Source organism: Hippichthys cyanospilos, chromosome 15 (assembly GCF_059441005.1).
Source record: "Hippichthys cyanospilos isolate Australia breed blue-spotted pipefish chromosome 15, RoL_Hcya_1.0, whole genome shotgun sequence".
Classification (NCBI taxonomy): domain Eukaryota; kingdom Metazoa; phylum Chordata; class Actinopteri; order Syngnathiformes; family Syngnathidae; genus Hippichthys; species Hippichthys cyanospilos.
In genome coordinates, this window is record NC_142383.1 from 3,630,865 (window position 1) to 3,656,710 (window position 25,846).

Sequence of the window (25,846 nt, forward strand, 5' to 3'; positions counted from 1 at the left end):
TCATTTAGGTAAATTCATGTTCTGCAGTAATATTTGTCTTAAATATGTATAGCAAGAAGAGTTGTCAGGTACATGAAAATTCATGTGGGGGGGGGGGGGGGGGGGGGGGTGATGATGCTACTTTGTGGTTTTTCACTTATCACAGGGAGGTCCCGGTCACCATTAACCACGAAAAAATGAGTGCTCATATAGTTTCCATCATCAATTTGTTTATCGACAAAATAATAACTTTTGACTGCTGAAAATGGCGAAATAACTAGTAGTGCTTTGAATACGTCCTGTATGCAGTTATTGTTGCGCACTGCATGCTGGTACGTGTTAGGCAAGGCAGTTTGATTTCTACACCACATTTGATCCACTAGGTATCTTCACATAATTTTAACATGTGCCTGAAGATCAGCTTGAATCTGTTTCGCAGTTATGAGAGAGAAAGCGAGAGAGAAGGTTCAGTTATTACCTTACATACAACACTGCTGCTACAGTAATTTATGATGAAAAACTTTGGCTGTGCAACCACATTTAGACCCTTGATTGTGAGCTAATCCAGAAGCTATTGAAGGGTTCTGAAAATGGTTGTTCTGTGGGGGAGCCATCAAAAGGTAAGCCATCAAAAACAAACAAGTTCAGAAATGATTTAGATACCGACACTGTGGTTCAAGGCCAGCATTTTAACCACAGTCCAGTGGAGCAAGTTATGAGTGTGATCTTTCTTTGTGTGTCTTTATTTAGAGCGGGTGGTTTAAGAGCCACTCCAAGTAAGTGGTGCTGCATTAAGGACCAAGACCTCCATCTCTCTGGCTTTTTCCCTCCCACGACCATCAGGGAGAGCCATTAAACACTCGCCTCCCTTCTCATCACCTCGTCAGTGTTATTATGCTACGCTTTACCGCAAATTACAGTAGCTTCAGGAGCTGCTTGATGCCGGATTATACTGGGAATGTAAATCAATGGTATGAGTACAAGATCCATCACCATCCTATGTACTGTATGTGTTTGAATGCAAGGTCAGAAATGTTCAGTTTATATGACTAAGTTTTTGATTGTGAAAGCACTTTTATTAAATGTTAGTTCATGCTAGCTCTCAACTTAATCCCTTTTACTTAATTTTCACCTTTTCAGATTACATCGGCAGAGGGCACGCAGAGGAGGGGATCGGACAGTTGTGATAATTGTCTATTGGATTTTGACGGAGCAGCTCATGTGGACAGATGAAAAAGTCTGACTCAATTCTCCTTGCTCTCCTCCTTCACATCTTTCTCATTTCGTTGTTTCCACTTGTCTGCTCCATCGCATCAATCTGTTAATAAAATCCCTTCTCGATTTAAAACGATCCAAAGATGAAATTGTCATTTCCTTTCAACCTGGAATCAAATATCTTTTCGCATCTGGTTTTAATTCTTTACGCTAACCATCTTGTCCCTGGCTTTAATCTTAGCAAAATCAGCAGCTTATCTCCAGCCTGGCTATATCTGATGTGAAATAATGCTTCACAAATTCCTGCTGCCGACATCAACCAATCAGTAGAGAGCTTTTACGAGCGATTGTCTGAGGTTGGATATGTTTGCAATATTAGCTGCAGGTTCACCCCATATACTGTAGGCCGCATGAGGACGAATGATGGGATGCCTTCCATACTGTCCTTCACTCTTCAATCCTCCTAAGACCCTGGCCTCATCCTCTTCTCACAAGATAATTGCCTCTGTATGGCAGGGCCAGCAGGGATCAGCCACAAATGCCATCATTTAAAATAGGAGTAAAATGTGAATTCCAAATGATAAACAACCTGAAATGAATGTTTATCAATGTGACGTGACATAAAATTCACTTGCACAATTTATAATTTTCCACAATGCAATTACATTACAGTGGGTGGAAGAATGCTATAATATCAATGTTTTGCCTTTCTCTTATGCTAAAATTAAACCAACCGAAGGAATATAAGGTACTGTAAATGTCCTCTTGAGCAGAAAAAAAATCTGTCAAGTCTTCATTTCAAATATAATGAAAACAAATATCAAAGTATATCAGTGACATAGAGACAGTAAATCAATATCACGCAACACATCAGCATAAAAAAGGGCTTTTGCCAGAACTAGGCACTATGTGTCTCTGAAGGTGATAAGTGGTGCATAAAAACTGATGGATGGATGTCTGTCAAAATGTTAACCAGACACAGGCTCGTCTCACAAAAACAATGTTGCAGCGAGCCATTATAAATCACTAAGAGTCAACATATTGTGGCTTATCACAAGGGTAGCTGAGAGGTTAATAAGGTTTTACACTTAAAGATCAAATGGACAGACATCCTTGTGAAATTCTTAAAACATTCTGTGTGGCCGGCATGATCTTTATTATTACTTCAATAGCAGAGATGGGCAACTTACATTTTTTGCCGGTGTAACATTCGTCAGTCGTCAGTGCTCCACCACCCCTTACGTTATCGTCAGTCCGTCATTTTTTTCACGCTGAAAATTGTAATCATCGGTCCATCAGACAACGGCATCCATCCTTTTTTTTTGGCCTTCACCCAATCATTCATTTGATGCTACCTGGTATGAAATCAATGCCGGTCGTTGTGATGTCTAGAAGAGTTCTTCCTTTTAACCATCAAGCTATAGCTAGTTGTTAAGAACATGAAGGAAATGGCGAAAAGAAAGAAGGATGGTGAATATCGTACATTTCAACAATGGGTTAAAGCAATTTGCCTTTGTGGAGAGAGCGGGTGTAGCGGTGTGTCTAATATGCAGCGATAAAATTGGGCCACTGAAATGGTCAAATATAAAACTAAATGATTGAATTTCACCACACTCAATGCAACATTTGCTTCAAAATATCCAGTGGGTTATGGAAGGAAAAAGGCATGTCAAGAACTGCTTTGTAGATTGCAAGAGTCAGCAGCAGCTCCATGTGTGGACCCAGCAAGATGACGGGAATCTGGCTAGCTTTGCTGATTCTTTGGCAATAGTGATTAACGAAAAGCCAAAACATTGTGGCCAATGAACTTTTTGACAACTTTCCCGATGAAGATAAAATAACCAAGCAAATCAAAGACCTTCCTCTGTCAGGAAAACCTGTTTAAGAAGAATGATGGAGAGAAATTACTTTCATATTTTATTTAATTACAACAATGGTCCATCTAGTCACTTTTGTTTACTATGTCTTAGCAAATAAATAAGCTTTAATTTCTGCCAAATATTACTCATACAAGTGCATTCCAAATTTTAAGGGGCATTATGCTATCAAAGCATCCATCCATCCATTTTATAGAGGCACCTATCCTCACAAGGGTCGTTGGCTTGCTGGTGCCTATCTCAGCTGGCTTCAGACAATAGGCGGATGACACCCTGAACTGGTTGTCAGCCAATCACAGGGCACACAGAGATTACAACAGAAGCTGCACCGTCCTTCCTCACTACAAAATGAAATATCAGCAGTGGCCAGAGACAGCGCCAAAAAACACAGATCATGCCAAACAAAGCACAAATGAATGAACTGTTAGAAGCTAAACTAAATCAATTCCTTAAAAAAATATTCTTTTGGGTGTGGCCTGGTACCAGTGGATTCACGGGCCGCAGACCGGCAGTTGGAGACCACCGCCTTAGCAGATGGATTCGATTCAATCATTGATCGTCATTAGATTTAATGATGAAACAATGAACTTGATTTTATGTTTTTATTTCAATTCTATATAGCAAATAGAATCTCTATATATCTATATACTTAAAAAAGTACCGTATTTTCTATACCATAAGGCGCACCTAAAAGCCTACATTTTTTTTAAAAAGCTGAGGGTGCGCCTTATAATCAGGTGCGCCTTATATGTATATGGATCAATGTTGAGACTGGGATTCGTAGATGGGGAATGAACTGATAAAGGAAGCTTTACCTGTTTCTTTTGTGTGTTTACATTTGAACAAGGTTGGACATTGAGTTATGCTATTAAGAGTTTTGAGTTATTATTTGAGTTATTATTGTTACTACTTTGAGTATTACTATATTGTGATTGAAAAGGTTTTAAAATATGTCATTAATTGAGGGTGCGCCTTATAATCCGGTGTGCCTTATATATGGCAAAAGTTTTAAAATGTGTCATTAATTGAGGGTGCGCCTTATAATCTTGTGCGCCTTATAGTGCGGAAAATACGGTATATATGAAAATTAAGAATATTTAAAATGTTACTTCCGCCATTGTATGTGGAGTTTGTGACGGACACAGTTTGACCTTGCAAATATGTTTTCAATAGTATTTTCTATGACTGGCATGTAGTCTAACTCAAAAATATTGAATGTCAACAAGAAGCTAGTAGACTACTACATGAGGTTGTTTTTTGTTGATGCTGTAGTGCATTCGTAGTTGAGGAGTGGATCGACTATATTACAGCTGGGTATTTATTTGATTGAACCGAAGTAGAGAAGAGTACATTGAATCAATATACAGTACATTCGATTGGTCGTATGTGCCCCCTATTATGTATGATTGTCCATGTTGCATGGAAGTTTGCTCTTAACGAGAAATTTGACCAGACAATCACAGTTGAGTGATGCCACAGTCCTTATTCGTTATAATTATAATGCCCAAAAATTAAATTAAAAGTTTTTCATTTATCATAGTGGTGTCTCCTATCTCACCTTGCCATTACCACCAGCTTGTCATCAGAGCATTGGAACAATTAATGTTTCACATTCTTATTGAAATTCAAAGCGCACTATCTTCATGCTTATAATTGGGTGATGTTTAGGATGGAAAATATCCATCAAGCTTAATTTATCCATTAATTCCCTTTGAGGTCAGGGCAAGTCTCCTCTATCAATCTTCATTAACTGACACATATCCATGGAAAAAGAAAGCATTATTTTACTCAATTTTCACAATGTCATGTTAATGTCCACCTGGGCATTTGAAACGGTCCTTTCATGATTATAAATCAAAAGCTCAACGTTTTATGCCAGACAAAGGTTGTTTATTCAACAAACCTAAATTAACCAAGCGTGACAAATGTGTGGTTCTTCCGGACCCATCTGAAGAATGAAAAAATTGTTTCATCAGTTTATGAAAACCTCCAGCACACCATACACATACAGTATTACCAAAGTACCGTAACTAAATTTTTGCATATGCTGTACACAAACATGAATATGATGCACAGTAAAAGTTCACTAATTAGGCTTCTTCTAGTGAGTTAATACTGCTGAGGCCTCAGGAAGAATTTGTAAAATCTTGCCTCCAAATGCAAGCCTTAGATTTTTGCAACGATCCAGGAGGATAAATTGGGGGGGATCAATGTTAAATAAACCCAACGTGCTTACACTAATGGATAGATGATTATGCAGAAAAATTACTTCATAAAAAGAAAAAAAAAAATAGAGGTTATCAATTAAAAAAAAAGATCTCTCCTCTTAAAGCACAGGTATTTGTACACTGGAGTTGATTGCATCTCATTGATTTTCTTTCCATTGTATTCCACTCACCCATAACACTCAGCAGCACCTCCACCTTTAATTTGGCAATTAGGAATGTTGTCAACTGCCACTGGTAATTGCAGATATTATTACTCATAACACAAACATTCGACTGTAAAGGTTCCTACCAGCAGTATAGCCAGAATGCATTTTCACTAGCATGTTTACATTTCAAATGCCTGTGAAAGAACTCGTCTTAGTTGTTGTTAAGGAAGCAGTCAACCAACTGTGAAAGGCAGACAAGGAAATATAAATCTAGTTGAAAATTGGTGGAAGGATCTGAAAAACGCAATCTGGAGAAGGAGCCTAATATACTTAGTTCTTTGTGGGCCCTGAACTGGGTCCATTGGTTCAAATCACACAACAATAATTTACAGTATATGACACACATTTTACCTCCATTTTGCATGAAGTATGCAATATCCATAATATGCGAACAAACGACTCATATCTTTCAGACTCGGTTCACTAATTTGATGTAATCAAATGTGTAATGAACATGTCAACTTTGATGAAACTATCCCTGCATCTTGCAGGTGAGTCATGCTGTTCAAAGGGATTTGTTTAAAAGCCTTGATTAGTGCGCAGGTGTGCCATGGACCAGTCACACTAAAATGCTACAAATATGTGCAACTCTTCCATGCAGAAAAGTGCTGCAGTTGTGACATATTTTGTGGGGGTTGATTTGTGGCAAGAATGGCCAACAGACCTTGTACTTGTAAGATAGGTGAATAAGTTAAAAAAAAGAAAAAGAAAGAAACGCCAGATTTAAAAAATAATTCATCATGCCATCTTGTGCAGTACAGGTATTATTCAGAGGTTCATAACTCACAGATCCAATAGGATCCACAACTAGAATGGAACATTGTGTGTTTACTTTTCGTACCACGAATAGTCTGAGATGACAGCTAGCTTGGTCAGAAACTGTCAGTGAGGTCCAGTTGATGGTACATAGCCTGTCAGCTTACCAAATGATTAAAAAAAAACAAAAAAAAACACACACACACACACACACACATAGGCTAGAGCAGGGGTTCTCAAACATTCAGTCAGAGACGCCTTTTAGAAAGCAAATTTTTCAAGGACCCCCATTGCAAATGTTTGCAGAAACAAAACAAAAAATAAGAATCATTTAAGCCAAACAGACGTGCCTTTTTTATTAAATTCAGCAACATATTCAATTTGATAACAAGTGAATTTTGAAAATACAAATTGCATGCCTCCTTATCACAAATAAAGTCAATTGCCCCACAAATGGTCGCTGCCAATTATTTAGTAAAAAACAGCACTATAAAATAAAATGTCGCTTTAGCTTTGCTGGCTTCATTGTCTCATTAGCAAGCAATTGTCGATACGAAACACATTTTGGCAGATTTCTAAATTATTGCATTTTTAAAACTATATTAAACATTATTGAAGAATAATGAAGACTTTCACAATTTAATATGAAATAAAAACAAACAAATACATTATACTGTTTATAACTTGTGATTGGAGGATCACAGGCATGCCCAGCATTCAGTTTTTATACCTATAAAGTCCACCTTAGAGCCGATCAGCAGGAATGATTTGAGCTTGCATCCTAAATCGCCTGTGAGTGGCTAACTTTTTTGTGTAAATTAGGAACACCAAGGGTTGAGCTGGTTGCAAAACAACTTTATCTTGCTGAGAGCGCAACGCACAGGCAAATGGCATCATTAACTGTAGAAACATTTTGAGGTGGGGTGGAAGAGGTAGACCAGGCATGGGCAAATTACGGCCCACGGGCCAGATCTGGCCCGTTGTTGTTTTTTATCTGGCCCTCCCAAGATGGCACAGAATTAAGGTTTGGTTTGAATGATTTCATTCATTTTACTTTGACATCTTATGACAGACTACCAACACCAGGTGTCACAGTAGGCGCAATGACATGCGCGAGAGAAAGCTAGAATTAGCCATTATTTGTTCTTCTACTGGTCAGGGTAACAAAACACCTTTATTCAAGCAAACACGAACTTATTTACTGCCATTCAAATTAGCAAAAGCCAGCAAGCCTTTCTCTGAAGAGGAGTTTCCCTGAGGAGGAGTTTCTTAAAGAGTGCAAGGTAGAGGCATTGAGTATTTTATGTCCTGAGATCAAGAACGAATTTGAAAAAAATAACATCATGCAGGTCAGTGACTTGCCATGTTGAAGTAATTGACGAATACTTAATTCGCAAGATAAACAATAAAGCGGCATAATTTTCATTATCTTCTTTGGCACTGGACAAAAGCAACCACTGATATAAAGGACACTGCTCATTTGGAGATAATGGAGGCCTTTTTGGATATGGAATCCCTGAAAGGACAAACACAGGGAGAGGATTTATTGAACAGCACTTTAGCAGTCATACAGAGGCACAAGTTACCTTGGAGTACGCTCGTCAACATTACCACAGATGGACAACTCTGACAGGAAAAACGGGGTGCTCCTACACTGCATACAGTAATTCACTAGGAAGCACTGTGTAAAACCGTGTACAGCAATCACATTTACTGTACCATTCTAATGTCCGCTGTTTAAGTTTAGGAAAAGTATGTCAACCTGTCTGGGAGCTCAAACAGGTGATTATTTCATTTTTGGAGCTACTTCTAAAAACTGACAATTTTCCAGAGCTGAATGACACAGGTCGGCTTTGAGTGTTATGAGTGATGAACACCTCAGATCTGTTCCGAGAATTGCCACAACAGGATTTCCTCTAGACCAAGGGTGTCACACTGATTTTTATTGTGGGCCACATTGTACTTATAGTGTCTGTTAGAGGGCCGGAATAAATCTAAAAATAATCTAAAAAAGCTTCAATTTTAACATACCGCTTTAATTTCTCTAAAATCCTGAAAATTTAGGACTTAAAAATAGAAAAACATGTGTCTAATAAACACCATTTTTGCTGGTTTACATCTTTACCTAGTTTTGAAAACAGAGGCCGATAAAAACTGTTCAAAAGATAGATCGGGAACAGAAAATGGTTATTTTTTAAGACAATCTGCAAGTTTAGCTAGAAACTTGAAATAAAATCAGCATTTGGCGGGCCACATAAAATGATGTGACGGGCCGGTTCTGGCCCCCGGGCCTTGACTTTGACGCCTGTGCTCTAGACTTTGATACATTGGCTAAAAAGGGTGATCAACAACAAAGTTGTCAAACAAAATTTTTATGTTATTATATTAATACTTATCTATGTTTATGTTTGATATGTACAGTACTTTTAACGAATGCAGTTGGGTTTTTGTTTTTTGTTTTTTTGTTTTTTTAATATGTATTGTATCTTGTTGTTGTCCCGGCGCGGCTGTGAAATTTTAAAAGTCAATGTGGCCCCCGAACCAAAGTTTGCCCACCCCTGAGCCAAACACATTTTTTGAAAACTTTACGAAAGATAAAAAATGTTTTGTTTGGTTTTTTTTGTGCACAATGAATGCACATTTCATCACAAGTACAGCCAAACACATCATAATATACAGCATGAACAGAAAAAATCAAATGTAAAAAAAAAAAAACAGTTCAAAATGTGCATGGGAGTGTCAAAAGGCAATGACACTTTTTCATATCCCCACTCCTAGGGAAATGTGGTTTGAATCACAGAGTAAACAAAAATCCATAAATGGCCTGGATGCCGAATCAATAAAAATACTCTCTTCATAAATTTTGTTTTAGGTCATGCTTATAGCTAGATAAGGTTGTCTTTGTTTATGCTAGATGCAAATAATCATTGTATAATTTTGTACAAATGCAGCTTTCACTTGCTTGAGACTAACTTTCTGCTCATGCTGTATTTTATTTCTTTATGTGTTTGGCTGTATTACTTTGAGTATTACTATATTGGGATTGAAAAAGTTTTAAAATATGCCATTAATTGAGGGTGCGCCTTATAATCTGTTGCACCTTATAGTATGGAAAATACAGTATATAAATCTTACCTCTTACCTCTTACCCCCCCGCAAACACACACACACACACACACACACACACACACACGCAAACACACACATAGTTTCTCTAGGTAAGTGGCATTTGGAATATATCTGGACGTTCAAGTGATAAAGATTTTCCTATGGCTCTGTCAGTACATTTTAATTTTCAACAGGTGTCAAAAGACAAACTTCCTTAGGATTAAAAAAATCCCCATTAAATGAATGAGGCTGTATTATTCTAGGTACCAACAGTTTATTTTCTCCGGGAAATGGCAAAAGTAGGCAAAAGTTTTTGATCACTCACTCAACTGACATACTTTCAAAAAATAATTGAACATTAAATTGCTGGTAATTTGTTTATATCTAGGGGGATTACAAGGCATACATTTTTCAAAGGGTTACACAGTTCATATAACCTACCGGACAAAATCACCTTTGGCCTTCGCCTACCATACTCGATCGTGTGCTTTTGTTCCTCGTGTATACCTGTCTTGACACCTCTTTAGGCAGATCATGTCCTGTAGTTGTGCCATGCATTGGCCGTACCGCTAAAAACTCCATTGTCACTCTCTGACTGAGTCAACTGCTCTTTTAGATTGATACTGATATATCAGCAATGGTGTTGTCTGCTCAGACTCACGTTTGTCTGAACTCTTATGCCATAGTAAAACTGTTCTTGACATCAACCTCACTTTGTGAGTTGTTTTTTTTCTAAGCAGAGCCTGTCAAATCTGAGACCTCGTTTTAATCTTCCACCTTGTTTAGCCTTTGTTTCATGTCCATTTCTTGTTTTCGCCCGCGTCTTTCACGTCATAATGCTCTCTCTGATTTTGCAGTAAATTACTGTCAAACTTTCTCCACACAAAAGACACACTGAGTTTACCAGCAAGCTCCATGAACATCTGACTTTCCACCATATTCGAAACCCCAGCTCTCAGCGTCCACTTTCAATTTTGCCATTTTTGATGAGTATCTGAAAGTTGACGTTTGCTGATATGCTATTGACAACTGATGTATAATGAAATGAAGCAGCCTTCTGCTCAGGCGCGTAAATGATGCATTGTGGGAAATATAGTATTGGTGTGTGTAAAACATAGAAAACATTCTTCACATGTACTTTACAATATAAGTTATCATACATGTTTTTTGTTTTTTTTTAGACTTTGTCTTCTACTTGTACAGCAATCAAAGCATCAAGCCAGCACTCAATATTGTCAGCCCACAGTGGTGATTAAACGCCTAAGAGACTAAAATAAGATTTTCTCTGCCTACCTAAATCAAGCAAAATCCCTTTTTAGCTACAGTCTGTCTAAGGGAAAAAAAATGGTCTTGCATAATAAAATACTAACGTGGGAAAGGACACATACAGAAAGAGGAGCTACATCAACAAGCCACAACATGAAGATCACTTGTTCCAAAAGCGGAATCAAAAATTCTATGATTACATAATCTTCGCTCAGGATTGTAGTGAGTGCGGACACTTTGCAGTGGTTCAGAACTGCACGGCCTTCAATATTTATATTTTTGTTACTTCATTCAATTTTGTAGAAGTAGAAAAACTACTATCGTATTAAATTAGGCCACCATGGGATATACAGTATAATTAGATGCAGCAGCTAATTTGAGATAGGCTCTGTCAAACGAAAATTCACGAATATGGAAAAAAAAATGTACGCATTAAATTTTCAACAACTACAGCATATTGCATTTATGACATATCCCTTGGAACGGAACTTCCGGTATCCGGAAGCTATTCAGAGGACTGCATTAGCGCAAAGACAGGAAGTTCCCGCTTGATATAAAGGAAAAGTGTTTGCTCCTCCTTTTTCATTCTAATATCATTGACTCCAAAACAGCGACATACAGTATGTGTATGTGACTCTTTATCTTTATTGGAGGCTCAAATCTATGAGACTTTGAAAAACAAGGAATCCATTCTTGCTTAGTATTCTGGCAATTTACCCTCTCAGAGGAAATTGCTCGTGGCTTAATGCACAAATTCACCAGACATCCGAGATGATCAACAGGACAATTACTTGCAATTAAAAAACAATATAATACGCATACAAACATTTTCATAAAGAAAGAAATTAAGCCAACACAACATCTCAAGATAGACTATTTTTTTTCCCTAGAACGACATAACTCAACATACAAATTAAGTGCAGTATACAACACTGTAATTAAGTACAGTACTGTACTGTATTGGCATTATTTTTATTAACAGTACAGCTCCTGTATATTTATGAATTTTCCAGTTCATTTTTGGTTAGTAAACAAGTTTTGGGCAAAATATTTTTACATTTTATTGTTAGTATTGTTACATATGAACTGTATTTTGTTAACGTACTTGCGCGTTCGAGCAGGACATGTACCGTTGTTTCCCACATAAGGAAATTCCACTATAAGGACAATGCAAATATGATTCCTTACTGAAGAATACTCACTGTATTATTGTGACATTTGCTCTAATTTGGCTTTCTTTTTCTATGACATCTTGGCAAACATAAAGAGTTTCGAATGTTGATGTTATACAAATAAAATGAAATAAAAAAAAAAATCAGAGATGATGTAAAATCCATTTTGGCCATTAGTTATACATTGTCCCTAGCCATTATAACAATTCGGAATGTCTTGAAAAGGACAAAAATCCTTGGTGTATTTTGTGACAATCCAGACAGTCAAATGGGCAGATCACAAATAAGTGCAGAAGCTTATGAAAGCAAACCATTTTAGAACAGTAAAAAACCCTGAAATTGTCATCAGTTAGTGACATCAGCAACAGAGTCAAAAAGCGAAACTCACAATTTATCGTCTGTGGAAAATACATGAACCGAGGTACAGTATAACGTGAGACATAGAAGTTGCAATTCAATCATTAGTGAGAAAAAAAAAGTGCCAAGATGGACCCTACCTCCCACTCCAATAAAAATAAAAGTGTCACACTTAAATAATTGTGGGGCAGGGAAGAGTTTTATATTCTTCTAACATAAAGATAACCTTTACCAAAGTGACAGAAAGGGTAAAGCTTCAGAGGGGAAAAAATATCTGCTCATAATCCAAAACATCAGCTCATCTGTGAAACTCAGCACAGGTAATGTCATAGCTTGGCCTTGCATGGCTTACTCTGGGACAGGTTCATTAATCTTCATTGATGAACAAAATGATGGTAGCAGCCAAATGAAAACTTTCAGACTTAAACCCTATAGAGCTTGGCTATTCAAACCTTTTTGCCCCAAGAAACAAAACAATGATCTACCTTGTTTAGTTATGCATTTTTGGGGAAAAAAAGGGGGTGGGGTGGGGCAGGGACGCACGTGTCAGGTTTGGAGAGCAGGTTGCTAACAGCCCTATAATTTTAGTTTAGTTTGTTAATTAATCCATTCCAGAAGTAATTTTGTAATGTGACTCTTTCATAAGTAGAACCGCTTTTTACATATAAATAGCCTAATCCGTTCCAGGTCCCTGAAAACGCTCCTAAACCCTTTAAGAGATTATTAAATTACAAAAAAAATTGAAAAACTGTAACAAATACATAATAAAATTACTTTACTTCATAATAATTAAAATATATAATGTTAAGAATACTATTTAAAAAAAAAAACCCTAAGAATTAATAAAATTAATAGTAGCAGTTGACAATATGAATGTAGTTCACTTGTTTGCCTTGAGATGGTGCTGGTTGTGTTGGTGAGTGAAGAGAGAGACACCTTTTTGGGACATTTAATTTGTACATTTTTATTTTACATTTCCAGTAATCAACGAATCAAGTCCACAGGAGCAATAATATTTGTTTTTTGGATTATTTTGAGCATATAAATTTACTTTAATTTAGTTTAGGGTCATAGAAAGTGCTTCCTGTTTGATGTAATTGGTAAAATGCTAACGATGTGCTAACAAAATGAACGTCAGAAGTGGTATGTTACATATGTGTTTTATGTGGATATGTACAAAGTTAGTCATAGCTAATGACAATTTTATGTTTGTTAGTTCAATGGTGTAAATTGTTAGTGGGAAGTGAGGATGAAAAGAGTATAGATGAAAAAGTGAAAAACCACAGTAAACATCAATGCAAACAACTAATGTCTCATTTGTGGGCAAGCCGACATATTAATAAATTATACAAATACATCAGAAACTGTAACAAAAACGGTAGGCATCACTGGTTGTGAAAACGTATTACATTACACCTTTTGTATCTTGCATTTTCTCTCGTTACTGAAGGTAAATATTTTTCTGCCGAGGCGTTTCGTGAGCTGAATTTTTCATAGTAAGAGGTCTCCGTAAGTATGGTACCACAGTACAGTAACTAAGTTTTATTTTTTTAATCATTGGCAATATAGTGAGCGCAACATAAAAATGTTTTCCTCTGCCATTTCAAGAATGGTAGTTACAGAAGTATGTTTGTTCCAAGCTTTGAACCCTGGTTTTTTTTTTTTGTTTTTTTTTTTGGTCACACTATTTCATCGTTGAGCACTGCTACCTTTAGAATCGACACATTGAGCACCATAGCTGTAGAGCATGCATTTTACTAAAGAAGTGAGTGAAGAAAGTAACCTCAAAAACTAACTACTGAAAGAGGAGATAGGAGACCAAGCAGCTGCTTCGGACCCCCTGGCCAGGGGAGCACCCCCATTGTGGCATACGCATATTAAATGTTGTTTGCGGTGTTATATACACCAACTGTGACTAATGTGGTGTCCATTGCCGCTGCCATCCATTTTCTTGTGATTACAATCGGGCAACCTGGAGAGTGAATTTCAACTGACATGAGACGATTGGTGAGCAACTTAACACAATGCATGCAGCAACTTAACACAATGCATGCAGTCGTGTTTGCTTTTGTGGTTGGATTATTTTTTGTTGCAGTTTACGAACTATCAAAGCCAATATTTTACCATCATATTTCTTGAACAGGAAAACACATTTCATCAATTGGTAAACCAAAATGTTACTACATGGGTGATTTGAAGGTCTAAGCACATTCTGTATTTCATCTGTAGCTGCCTCAACTGAATATTTTGGTATTTGGATGAAAATAAAATATGCATTTTTTTCTTTGATTAAAAATGATCATGAACACAATCCACCAAGTAACGTATTTCAATGTAGTAATGATCATTTTTTGAAAATCTATTCTTTTTGTACATTAAATTTAAACTGAGATTTTAGAAAGCTTTCCCCATAAGTACTGTATTTTTCAATGAAACAAAGTCATCAACAGCAACGGTTTGAGGTTTTTCTTGAAAGCTGCTAGGTAGCAGCTGATTTATGCTAGATGTAAAAGCTGGCAACAGCAACAGCATTCAAATGTCAGCGTAATTACCGGTAAGTCATTTTATACTGTCCTGAATTAGCAAATGAAAGTGATTTCAGAAGAACATTATGGTATATACACAGGGAATTGTGACTTGTGACTCAGGGAGCTTGTGCAGTAAAAAGACAAGTTATTGTACTGCGTCATTGCAACATAATATAACAACAAAATATAAGCTTTCCAAGGCATTTGTAACGATACATTATTTGGTATGGTGTCAGGTTAAGGAAACATAAAACATTCAATAAACTACTAACAAGAAGGAAGACAAGGGCCTTTTGCAGGGAGATGTGTATCCTTACATATCTCCTACCATTTTTATTACACATCCTGTCCGCCGCCCCTTTTTTATTTGTAGAGTTGGCCCTAGTTACAAAACCACCTGCTGCCCTGAAAGGTTAAGGGAGACATGGCAGCAAGGTAAAAAATCAGTTTCTGATCGTGGGGGACGTAGGTGGAAGTTCATATACTAACAGTTCATGCAATCACTGCTATCTTCTTTACCAGGAACATGGCAACATCCTGTTACATCCTGTTATTAGGTCATCATTCCTGTGATTAGGTTGTCATGCCTGTGATTTGGTTATTAGGTCATCATGCCTGTGATTCATTACAGCTACAAGAGACATGCCATCTCCTCACATGTATGCTCTAAAGTGCATGTAGATGTGTAACGTGAGGTGGAAAAATGAACCTGAGCTTTTTCTTTGTTTTGTTTTATGAAATGCCTAATGAAAAATAACTCCTGAAGAAAAATAGAATTGCCTTGATGTTGGTGGTATTAAAGACTTACTAAAATGTATTTTGTAAAAATAAACATGCGTCTCTATAGCAACGCTGTTCCCAATACTCATGATTAATATTTGAGGACCATTTTTTACACTTCATACTTGAAAGAAGCTTTTAGCGGGATGTTTATGTCATGGTTTCTGGTTCTGTAATATGTTTCTGTTGCTGTGCATCAAAAGAGTGTAAAGCGCTAGTTAGCAGTGCATACACCTTTATTTATTTGTATTTGTATTTATTTATTTAATGTATGTTGTGATATTGAAATTCCTGCAGTTTATTAAAGTTTTTTTTTAAGATGTTGTAATGGTGATTGCGACTAGTAGTACAAGTACTGTTTATTGTGTGACTGTGATATAGTAATTTTTGTCTTTTATTTTGTTTATTATAGTTTGATTTCCTTTATAGATTGTCATTTCAAGAGTTTTGATACTTGATTAAAATAAAAAACAGTTTAACAATTACTTTCTTTTCATATTTTATAATGAGTTTTGCCTTCACCTAATGTAAGTGCTGACAGTCTGTTGAGAACCTTGAATTATCTTTTACAGTGCAACAAAGTCCGACCAATATGTGAAGTATTGATGTATGTTTTGGATCTATGGCTTGCACAGTACACTGTGACTAAAGGGCAATAGCAAGCGCGAAAGCATTTACAGTTGTTAAATTAAAAGTGTAGCAACATAACAGAGACATAATCCTAATAGAACTATTAAATCAGCAAGAGAAGCATTTCAGCCCATTTAATCCTAAAAGAATTGTCTCTCCCACTTGTTTAATTCAAAATGTGTTTTACTATCATACCCTTTGATCTAACAAAATCCTAAAGAAAAAAAAAGTGTTGTTTCAATTAAATATAAATGCTGAACTTAAGAGTTAAAATGCCTGTATACACATGCAGGCCTACCAAACAACCTAGGGAAACCTTAGCCAAGAAAAAAATAGGATTTACCACAATGGTAATGTGCAAGAAATATATAATTGGAGTCGTGATTAAGCTATATCAGAGTTCAGTCCAAGATTTAATCAGATATTCTTGGTGTCCCAATAGCATAAATCCAGTGAGCATCTTATTCAAATGTGACATTTTCTTTGTCAAATAAGACAGGAGATGAAATCCACAGAGCTCAATTCATAAATCTTACACACACTTACACACACACACAATTACTGTATTTTTGGGACTATAAGTTGCACCTGTATATGAGCCGCAGCAGCTTAGGTTGAGCAAAAAAACTGTTTTTGTCACAGGTAAACTGCACCAGACTGTAAGCCACAGGTCATATTATCAGATATTTTCGCAGAAAGATGTTTTATTTTTTTTATGAGGTCTTTTTTTTTGTTTTATCTTTTTTAATTGCCTGCTTACAGCAACATCCCATTTTTAACAGTCTGAACAAGCCTGCATGTTTAGCACCAACATATTTATAGAAAATGGATGGATGGTTGATGGATATTTTCAACATAACCCCGACAGAATACTGCAGGGTTAAATAGAAGTTCAAACTCAAAATCAATACTTTGAGAAAGTCTTCTTCTGTCTCCTTTTGTTTAATTGATTATTTTTGTAAACATATAGATAGATAGATAGATAGATAGATAGATAGATAGATAGATAGATAGATAGATAGATAGATAGATAGATAGATAGATAGATAGATAGATAGATAGATAGATAGATAGATAGATAGATAGATAGATAGATAGATAGATTCACCGCTCAATATTTTTAATAATAGATTTTTTACAGTCTTTGAGCACAACTGTTGATTTGCATCTTTTCGGTTCTATTTCATAGTGGTTCCATTAATTGACATCTTGAACGGATACACACATTTGCTTTACCATTGGAGTGTCTCCTGGTGACTAGCAAGGAAAAAAAAAAACACAGATAAGCTGTTTTGGTTTATAAGCCACAAGGCTCACATCATGAGAAAAAAGTTGCAGCTTATTGTAAAAAAACATACAAATATGGTAAAAAATACAGTACAGTACTTGCCTAATTAGTGATATGTATTCCAGCACTCATGACCACTTGCTAAGAGATGTGAGTCACACACTCAGCAAGACCAAAGAAAAAAGTCAATTTGCCTCACTTCCGCTCTAATTTGCTCAGCTAGTTGTAAGCTACTAAAAAGCCCATGCTGAGGAAGTTTCGTAATAACAAATAATAATACAGTAACATAAATTTAAATTGATTTTTTTTTCTGTAGGCTTAGAAACACAATTCTTGTAATACTATATACATCCTAATGAACACCACCCAGGACAGAGCTTCCCAAAGCATGAGGCACATCACATAGGTGCAGTCTTCCACAGTGTGCCTGCAGACAGATTGGAAAAATGACATGATTGAATTCTGTTGAAGTCACCATATCAGCAAAAGCCCACACAGAAGGATCCTGACAAAAATAACTACTCGAAAAGCCTCTATACAAAAACCTTTCTATAATAAATAGATATTTTCGGGGAGGTTAAATGATTTTTTTTTTTTATTTGTAACAATCAATAAACTAGTTAATTATAAAGGGGAAGTCAACCGAAAAAAGTAATTTTCAGTAATGTGTTCTATGCATTTCTATATATATGTATACAGGAATGCCATTTGTTTACACATGGCATTCCGATTAATATTGCATTTGTGAAATATGAATTAAGCAGCAAACTTCTCTCATCTTCATCTGTCTCAGCGGGCGTCCATTTTGCCACTTGCACTGAAAATGAATCATAATTCATAGTGAATCATAAAAAAATCATAGTTGCTCAGACGACAATAATCACAGCTCACCTCATTTTCTGCGTTTGTTCATGTGTTCACAAGCTGAGCCATGATTGTTTGAATAAAACAAAAATGAAAGGCCTTATTGTGGAGCTGTTTATTAGGGGTGAGAATCTTACTCTTGCACGATTTGATTAGATTCAAAACACTTTGATTGGTAATGATTTCTGCTTCAAGCAATAAATGTACACCAAATTGCTATGATCTACTCCAGTATGACAACATGACAAATACAGATATTAAAGTGTCATTTTTAACATTTGGCGCATAAAGTAATTTTATTCCCATCATTTCTCTTGATATATGTCAGCTTTTATAGACTGATTGAAAGCCTATATTGTTTAGCTAATTGCAGTTATCAAGGTTTAATGCCAAGATGGACTTTTTTTTCTGTCTAGTTTTGAAATGTTCGACTGCATTTGAATGCACCACAGTTATTGGCTAGCGCTGACGCCCGAGCCTTGTGCGGAGGACACTGCGTAACTGACTAGCGTTTTTTTCGACCTTAATCAGCAATTTAATATGATTTGGTGATGGTGGTGTGTTTTTGTTGGCAGGGAGATGATGTGATGGTAGTAGAAACGGAGTCACAAGGAGTAAAGCAAGCTCGAAGCAGCCACGTCTGCGAAGGCTAATTTCAAAATAAAAGAATTCTACGTCTGTTACGTTGACATCCTAGTATCATTTGTTGTGTATATTTTGAAGTTCACAGAGCACCTTTGTCATGTGAGATATTATTGTTGTTGTCTTTCTTGGTGGTGTGTTTGGCATGGTTAAACAAATTAAGTGGACTTGTTCATAAACTTGATTTGGGGACATTTTGTATGAATTCTGAATCACTAGTAAATGAGAAGCTTGGTTTATCTGTGAACCATTTTTTGGGACACCTTTGTTGATGATAATCTAATCAACATGTTCTTCAATGAGTGCAGAGTTGAGAATAACAGACATTCTTTGAATCAGAGTTTAAAGGGGCACACAATGCCATATAGACTTTTTTTTTCCTGCTGATAAACTTTATAAACAGGTTTCCACTCATCCTGCCAACACATTCTGGTCATTATTTTGATATTTCATTGCATGTTTTCTGAAAGCTTGAATTTGGAGCAAAAATAGTGTGTGGAACAATTTCCATGGAATCAGATTTGTGCCAAAAAGTACCAAACAAATTATTGGTTTCAAACAAAAAACTTTTGCTGCTGCTACTGGCTGCTCTAAAAACCACATCATCTTTTCTCACTATGTATGTAATATAAACAGCGGACAGAAGCGGCGCCAAAAAAACAAAGATCAAGTACAAATGTATGAACTGTTAAACTAAAACCAAATCATTATTTCGAGTGCAGCCCACGTGGCCCGGTACCAGCTGATCACGGACCGGTATCGGTCCGCGGCCCGGTGCTTGGGGACCGCACTTTAGGTGAACCTAATACAACGCCGTAGTACCTTGCGTGTTCAAAATAAAAAAAAAATCAACCACTTACACGACACAGCACTTTTCCACATTGGCTTCACTTATGCTGTAAGTCAAACATAATTAGCCAATGAGCCTTCCTCATTCAGCCACCAATTCATTATATTGGTGCCAAAAATTGGGCACAAAAGTGATGAAGCGCGCACGCGGTGGGGGGTGGACACGTTTTGCGTGAAACCAAATGTTTTTTTTTTTGTTTTGTTTGTTTTTTTAACCCGGAAGTTTTTCGAAACCAAAATATTTGTTTGCTTCTCAGAAGATATACGTTTGAAACCAAAAGTTTTGCTTGGTTCCTTTTTGTCACAAATCTGATACCATACATTTCCAGGTCAAACTGTGATCAGAAAAATTTGGCTATTATCTCTTTTTAGTCGTACATGCTTCCTAAGCAAATACTTGCCGTATAACCGCTGCTGTCAATCACAGCCAGGCCATGCCTCTCCCGCCTACAAGCCCAATGGTCACCCAGGTAACACCCCCATTAACTGCCATTTTCAATTATTAGTATGGGTGGAGCAAGAGTCTGGTAAGGGCTGGAGTATCCCATTTAAGAGGTTAGAAGGTGAATGTGGACAGTTGTAAACACCAGTAATAACAGCCTAAACAGAGAAGGCACCAAAAAAAAGTTGAGAATTAATGACCTCCAGACAAAATTTATCTCAGGCAGAGCATCTCTTTTGGCTTGTTGTTGGCCTTTTCAGAAAAAAACACAGCAGTAAGGAAGCAGTGGGTGCATACTGTGAGAGGGCTTGTTGTCACATGGGTAAGTTGTCACATTGCAATTATCTTCTCAACCAAAGTACACAACAAATAAGTGGATATTAATTTTCTTTGTTTTTCTTCAGGGGTTGTCCAAGAAAAGAATAGCACATTGTAAGCTGAGATGAGCATCAATTAACTGTTTGATATGACCCAAAGTAAAAAAAAAAAAAAAGGTTAACTTCCTGTACGGCAGTGCTTCTCGATTCTATTCTAATATTCTATTTAATTGCTTATAATGCTGCACTGACACAAACTATGAAAATAAGGCTTTTTAAATGTTAATATTGCCGAGGATCAGCTTAATGAATCGTTGCAGCCAATTAAGTGATTGCGAATAAAATTCGATTAATTGTGCAGCCCTATAGTGAAGTAAATACTGAAATAAATACGAACCCTCTGAAGTGCTGGTAAAGTTGGCAATATGTGGGAGTAGAATGTCTCATGCTGACATTTTTTACATAATCAGTGAGCAAACACAAAGATGGAGACTGGCAGAAAAATTTGATTTGAGAACATTAATTACATTTAAAGAGATAGAGTATAGTGCTTTACACACTTCTCCGTATCTTTTCCTACCTCTGGCACATCACAGACATTGCTGAGAAATAAAATGCACCCTTTTTAAACACCTAATTTATTCCAAAAGAGAGCATGCACAGCTTCAGTAATCAATTGTCTTGCATTCAAAGATGAGAAAACATTTCGAAAATGTGAAGAAAATTGCATGAACAGAACTAAACGTGTATGATCAATTCAGTTATATACTGTAAGTATGCCATATAATTATGCAGTATGAAGTGAACTTTATCTCAGGTGCGCAGGCAGAGAAACCACTACTCTCATGAATTGAAATACAAAAAACAGCTCATTATTATGCCGTGCAATTCTCACCATTGCAAACTAAAACCACAGCAGACTGGGTATCAGTCTCAACCATACTGTACATAGAACATCCACCCATTCATCTTATCCTCACTAGGGTCACTGGCTTGCTGCGGCCTATTCCAGCAGTCTTCAGGCACTGGGCAGGGGACACCCTGGACTGGTTGCCAGCCAATCGCAAGGCACACAGTGACGAACAAGCATGCACGCACCAAATCACACCTAAGGACAACTTAGAGTGTTCAAGACACCAGTCATGCATGTTTTTGGAATGTGAGAGGAAGCAGAGTGCCCAGACAGAACTCAAGCGGGCTCGGGGAAAACATGCAAACTCCACACATGCAGGCAGGAGCGAGCTGGATTTGAACTTGGAACTCTGAACTTCGAGGCAGATGTGCTAACCCAGGGGTGCCAAATGGGCCATTTTGTTCCTCCAACTTAGTTTTAGTCAAAGTGTTATTACTGTACACAACAAATTGATGGCTTTGTAGTTTCCAAATCAGAGGTAAAGGACAAGACTTTGTTGGATCATTGTTGAAGTTACTGTAACAAAACAAACCAAAAAATGGCTAAATCTCAACATTATTATTTACAATACACAACAAGTTCAAATTTTGGAACTGAGTTTAGTAAGGTTCATGGAAATTTAAATGATTTGCTTTTGAGGGCTACATAAAAATGATGTGGCAGGCCAGATTTGGGCCCCCGGGCCTTGAGTTTGACACCAGTGTGTGTTAACCACTCTGCAATCAAGCTGCCGATAGAACATTTTACTATTAAATAAATTACCAATAATTAAAAACTGAGTTGATTTCCCCTTTAACTTAGCATTATGGTGGATGACAGGCATGTCTGCTTTACACATAAAAGGTTCTAGCCAGAGATCATGTCTCAGGAGTTCACATGTTTTTCCTGTGCTTTGGGTTTTCTCCTGATACTGTTATCTGTCTTCCTACCACATTCCAAAGCATGCATGGTCGGGTGACTAAAAATTTTTTCATACTGTAATTGTGATTGTGAAAAATGCTTTTAGTACGTATCTTTTTTTTTGGGGCTAGTTTCAGCCCCAGATGTACCCTGTCTCTTGCCCAAAGTCTGTAAAGATAAGCTACAGTTCAAGCATGACCTACCTGTAGAGTCTACAGGTAGGGGATTTATGGAAAATCCAGGCTAACAAGTGGCCTGAGTTTTTATAAAGCACACAGAATCCATATTATGAGACTATTCACCACAGGTTTAAATGGATGTAAAACAGTAATGTAACCGTAAAATCAATAACAACTTATGTTTATACAGGAACAAAGTAGGCATGAACCAAATAATTCATAGAAACAAAAGACACGTTCAGTAGTCAGTACACCTAAAGCCAAATAATTGACATTGGCTTCCTTTAAATCAATCAGACTGCACATAAATCAGCCACTCTCTTTCATCACCTCATTTGCTAATGGGCTGTCTTTATGCTCATGGACAAATAGACAAGTAGCTTGGACCTAAGTGGTCCAAGACTTTATTTCTACGTTTTTTTTTTGCAAAGAGGGCCATAAGCTTAGTCAGTGAATGTGCAACGCTATCGAGTGATTTTGGTACAAGCAGCATGGGTTCAGATCTCATCGGGCAAGGCTGTGAATGTGAATGGCTGACTGTAATGTACCCTGCAGTTGAACACCAATTGGTACTGTATGGCAGGACTGGCCATCTGCCACACAGGGCCGGCATCTTTTGTAACTGATACAGTCCTATTTAATTAGAATCTTCATACCGTTCCACAACTGAACCAATCAACATTTGTGGCAGAGCTACAGTATATGGCAGCCAAGGTGGTCAGGTATTGTGTGTGAGTGTAATTTTAGAATGATCTTTTTTTTTTTTAAATAGAATGTTTCATTTTTAGTGTTGTCTGTTGTGTCCCGTCAAACAACTCATCACCCTAGCCCATACTAATTGTGTACCTTAATCAAAATAGCCCTTTTGAGACCATTTTTAGTCAAGAAAAACCATGGGGCAAGGATGTGCGTTGCGAAGTGGTGCGCAGTGTGACTCGTAAAAGAAATAATAGACGCAATTACCTTAACTGCTTCAGCGTGGGAGACTTTGTCAAAGACTTTATCGTTGACTTTCATGATCTGGTCCCCGATCCGGAGACCCTCCTTCTCCGCCAGGCTCCCCGGTTCCACCAGGGACACGTAGATGCCCACCCCGTGCTCCGAACCGCCACGGATACTGAAACCCAGGCCCTCGTTGCTCTTGTGCCGCTTCATGGTGACTTGCCGCAGCTCGCCCGGTGGCTCGTGGATAAAGTTCCTGCCGAGCAGCGGTACCAGGGGAGCTGTCCCATCGCTGCTGGTGCTGAAGCTATCCGGTGAGCCGCGCAACGCCACCTGGAACTCGGCTGGGTTGTCCTGGGAGTAGTGAGCCGGGGGCGTCGGACTGGTGCCGGGGAAGTGGCCCGGCGGGGGTTCGGCGGTTCCGTTGCTTGCAACTAAATCCGATTTCAGGTAGAGGCCCTCCGAGGTGTACTGCTCGAAGAGGAGCTGGTCAGAGCGGGGGATGACGAGCCGCAACATGGGGAGAAGTTGTCGCTTGCTGGGCGCGTTGAGGATGACGTTGAGGGTCTGCACCAAGTCGTACACGTTGCGCTTGGAGTGGTAGACATTGAGGCAGTGGATGAACTGCTCCCTCTCGAAGTCGTTTAGCAGCAGGTTGAGCGCGTTATGGAGCTTCTTCACGTTGGCCGAGAGCGTTCGCGCACTCGAGGCCACCGAGTTGGCCGAGGAGCTGAGCGACACGCGCTCCAGGTCGGTGGTGCTCATCCCGGGTGCACGTTACAGCGCGGGCGTTACTGCCTCGGGATTACACCGACGCGTGGCGCAGTCCGGTTCGTGCATCATCTTCGCTCGGAGAGCTCAACCGAGGTTAGACTGCTCCGATTCAACTGCACTTCCCGATGGAGATGAACGGACTTAACCAGCTAGCGGAGCAACAACCTTGCGCAAAGTTCGCCCCCTCGGTGTGGTAGCGTTGTGTCATTAGCCACCGTCTTGTTTTCCAGTGGGTCAGGTGGCCGGCGAGTCGCCGCTTCTCTGGTGTCCGCCTCAACAACACCTGCTTCCAAGCGGAACGAACACCCCCAAAAACATTCAAACTTAACTGGTAACCCGGGCTACCCTTTTCGACAAATTAAAACGTGTTTAAAAAAGAAAAAGAAAAAAAAAAGTTCCACCTTTTGCGTATCGCCCCCCTGGGAGTTTCAAATTCCAAACGATTTCAAGACGGTTAAGAAAAAATTATCTGTCATGACTTCATGAGCAAAAATGAAGCGTGTAGGCAGGTGCTGATACAATTATCGGTTGAGGTGAGTTGCAGCTCGCTGCCTCCGCTTCCCACGCGTTACTACAGCGACCGAGCGGAGAGTGTGTTTCGGTGTCGGCGAATAGCTGACTGCTCCCAAGTCTGAAAGCTCCTGTGAGGAAGTGACGTGGTTTTTGGCTCTATTGGATTATTTATAGCACACGGCGCACGCGCACGCGCACACATGACGGCAGCAAGATAAGCTATAAAGGACTTCTCAATTAGTAGAACCATGTCTAATATTAGCTCCTGTCTGAGCCTCATCATTAGCGTTACACAATACATAGAGCTATTTGTGGATGTGTTGACTGGATTGAATGGACGCTTTATCCAATGGATAGGAATACTGCACTCACTTGTTGACAACACTACACAAAAGAATCCAAAATTCCTCTTTTCAAAATCAAAGGAAAGTCGTCTTGAATGTTCTCTTTTTTGCAATCATATGTTATATGCATCACCACTAGTCTAAATGCAGTATTCTGATTAGTATAGAATTTTTGGAATATGAATTAGGCACTAAAATTCGTTCAATTTTTATCCATTTCAAGGGGCTGCAGTTTTGCCTTCTTGTCATATTTCTGTTGTGGATTGGTGTTTTTTTTGTTTTGTTTTTGTATTTTCAAGTTGTGGGTTTTTTTTTTTGTTCTTGTGTCTTGTTCCTATTTGGTTTCCCTCACATTTGTCCTCAGTAACGTGATTTGTTTCCACCTGCCCTGCCCTATTCCCTGCACCTGTGGATGTGGATCTGCCCTCCGTATGTCATACAGTCATATTCACCTGCCTCTTGATCCTGTTTTGTGTTTTCCGTATTATGTGCAGTGCATTTAAGACCAAAGTGTGTTTTTGGTTGGTTGTCGGGTCATTGTCTAACATTGTTGTCTTGCTCAACTATGCATTTAGGCTTTTGTGTTTTCCACTGGTTTCCCATTGCTGTCTCCCTGCTATTGCCTTGTGAGTCTTGATTTTTGTTGTTTTGGTTCTGGTTGTTTTTTTTGTACCTGTTTTTTCTTGTTATTTTGCCTCCACCTCTTACTAAATTGTCCTTTTTTGAGTACTCAATCTTTTTTGGTCCCACTTTCCTGGACCTCCCACCACCACGCTA

The 25,846-nt window shown here is 38.1% G+C and overlaps 1 protein-coding gene across 2 annotated transcripts in view; it reads right to left on the reverse strand.

Annotated features, from left to right (window-relative positions):
- The window catches only part of LOC148411392 (whirlin-like), a 147,126-nt gene extending 122,335 nt beyond the window's left edge, over positions 1 to 24,791 (reverse strand). For both annotated transcript variants that reach the window (XM_088435435.1, XM_088435436.1), the window contains exon 1: positions 23,460 to 24,791. In XM_088435435.1, the coding sequence (XP_088291561.1) occupies positions 23,460 to 24,203 (744 nt within the window). In that variant the 5' untranslated portion in view covers positions 24,204 to 24,791. The remainder of the gene's footprint in view (positions 1 to 23,459) is intronic.
- Positions 24,792 to 25,846: the final 1,055 nt, after the last annotated feature.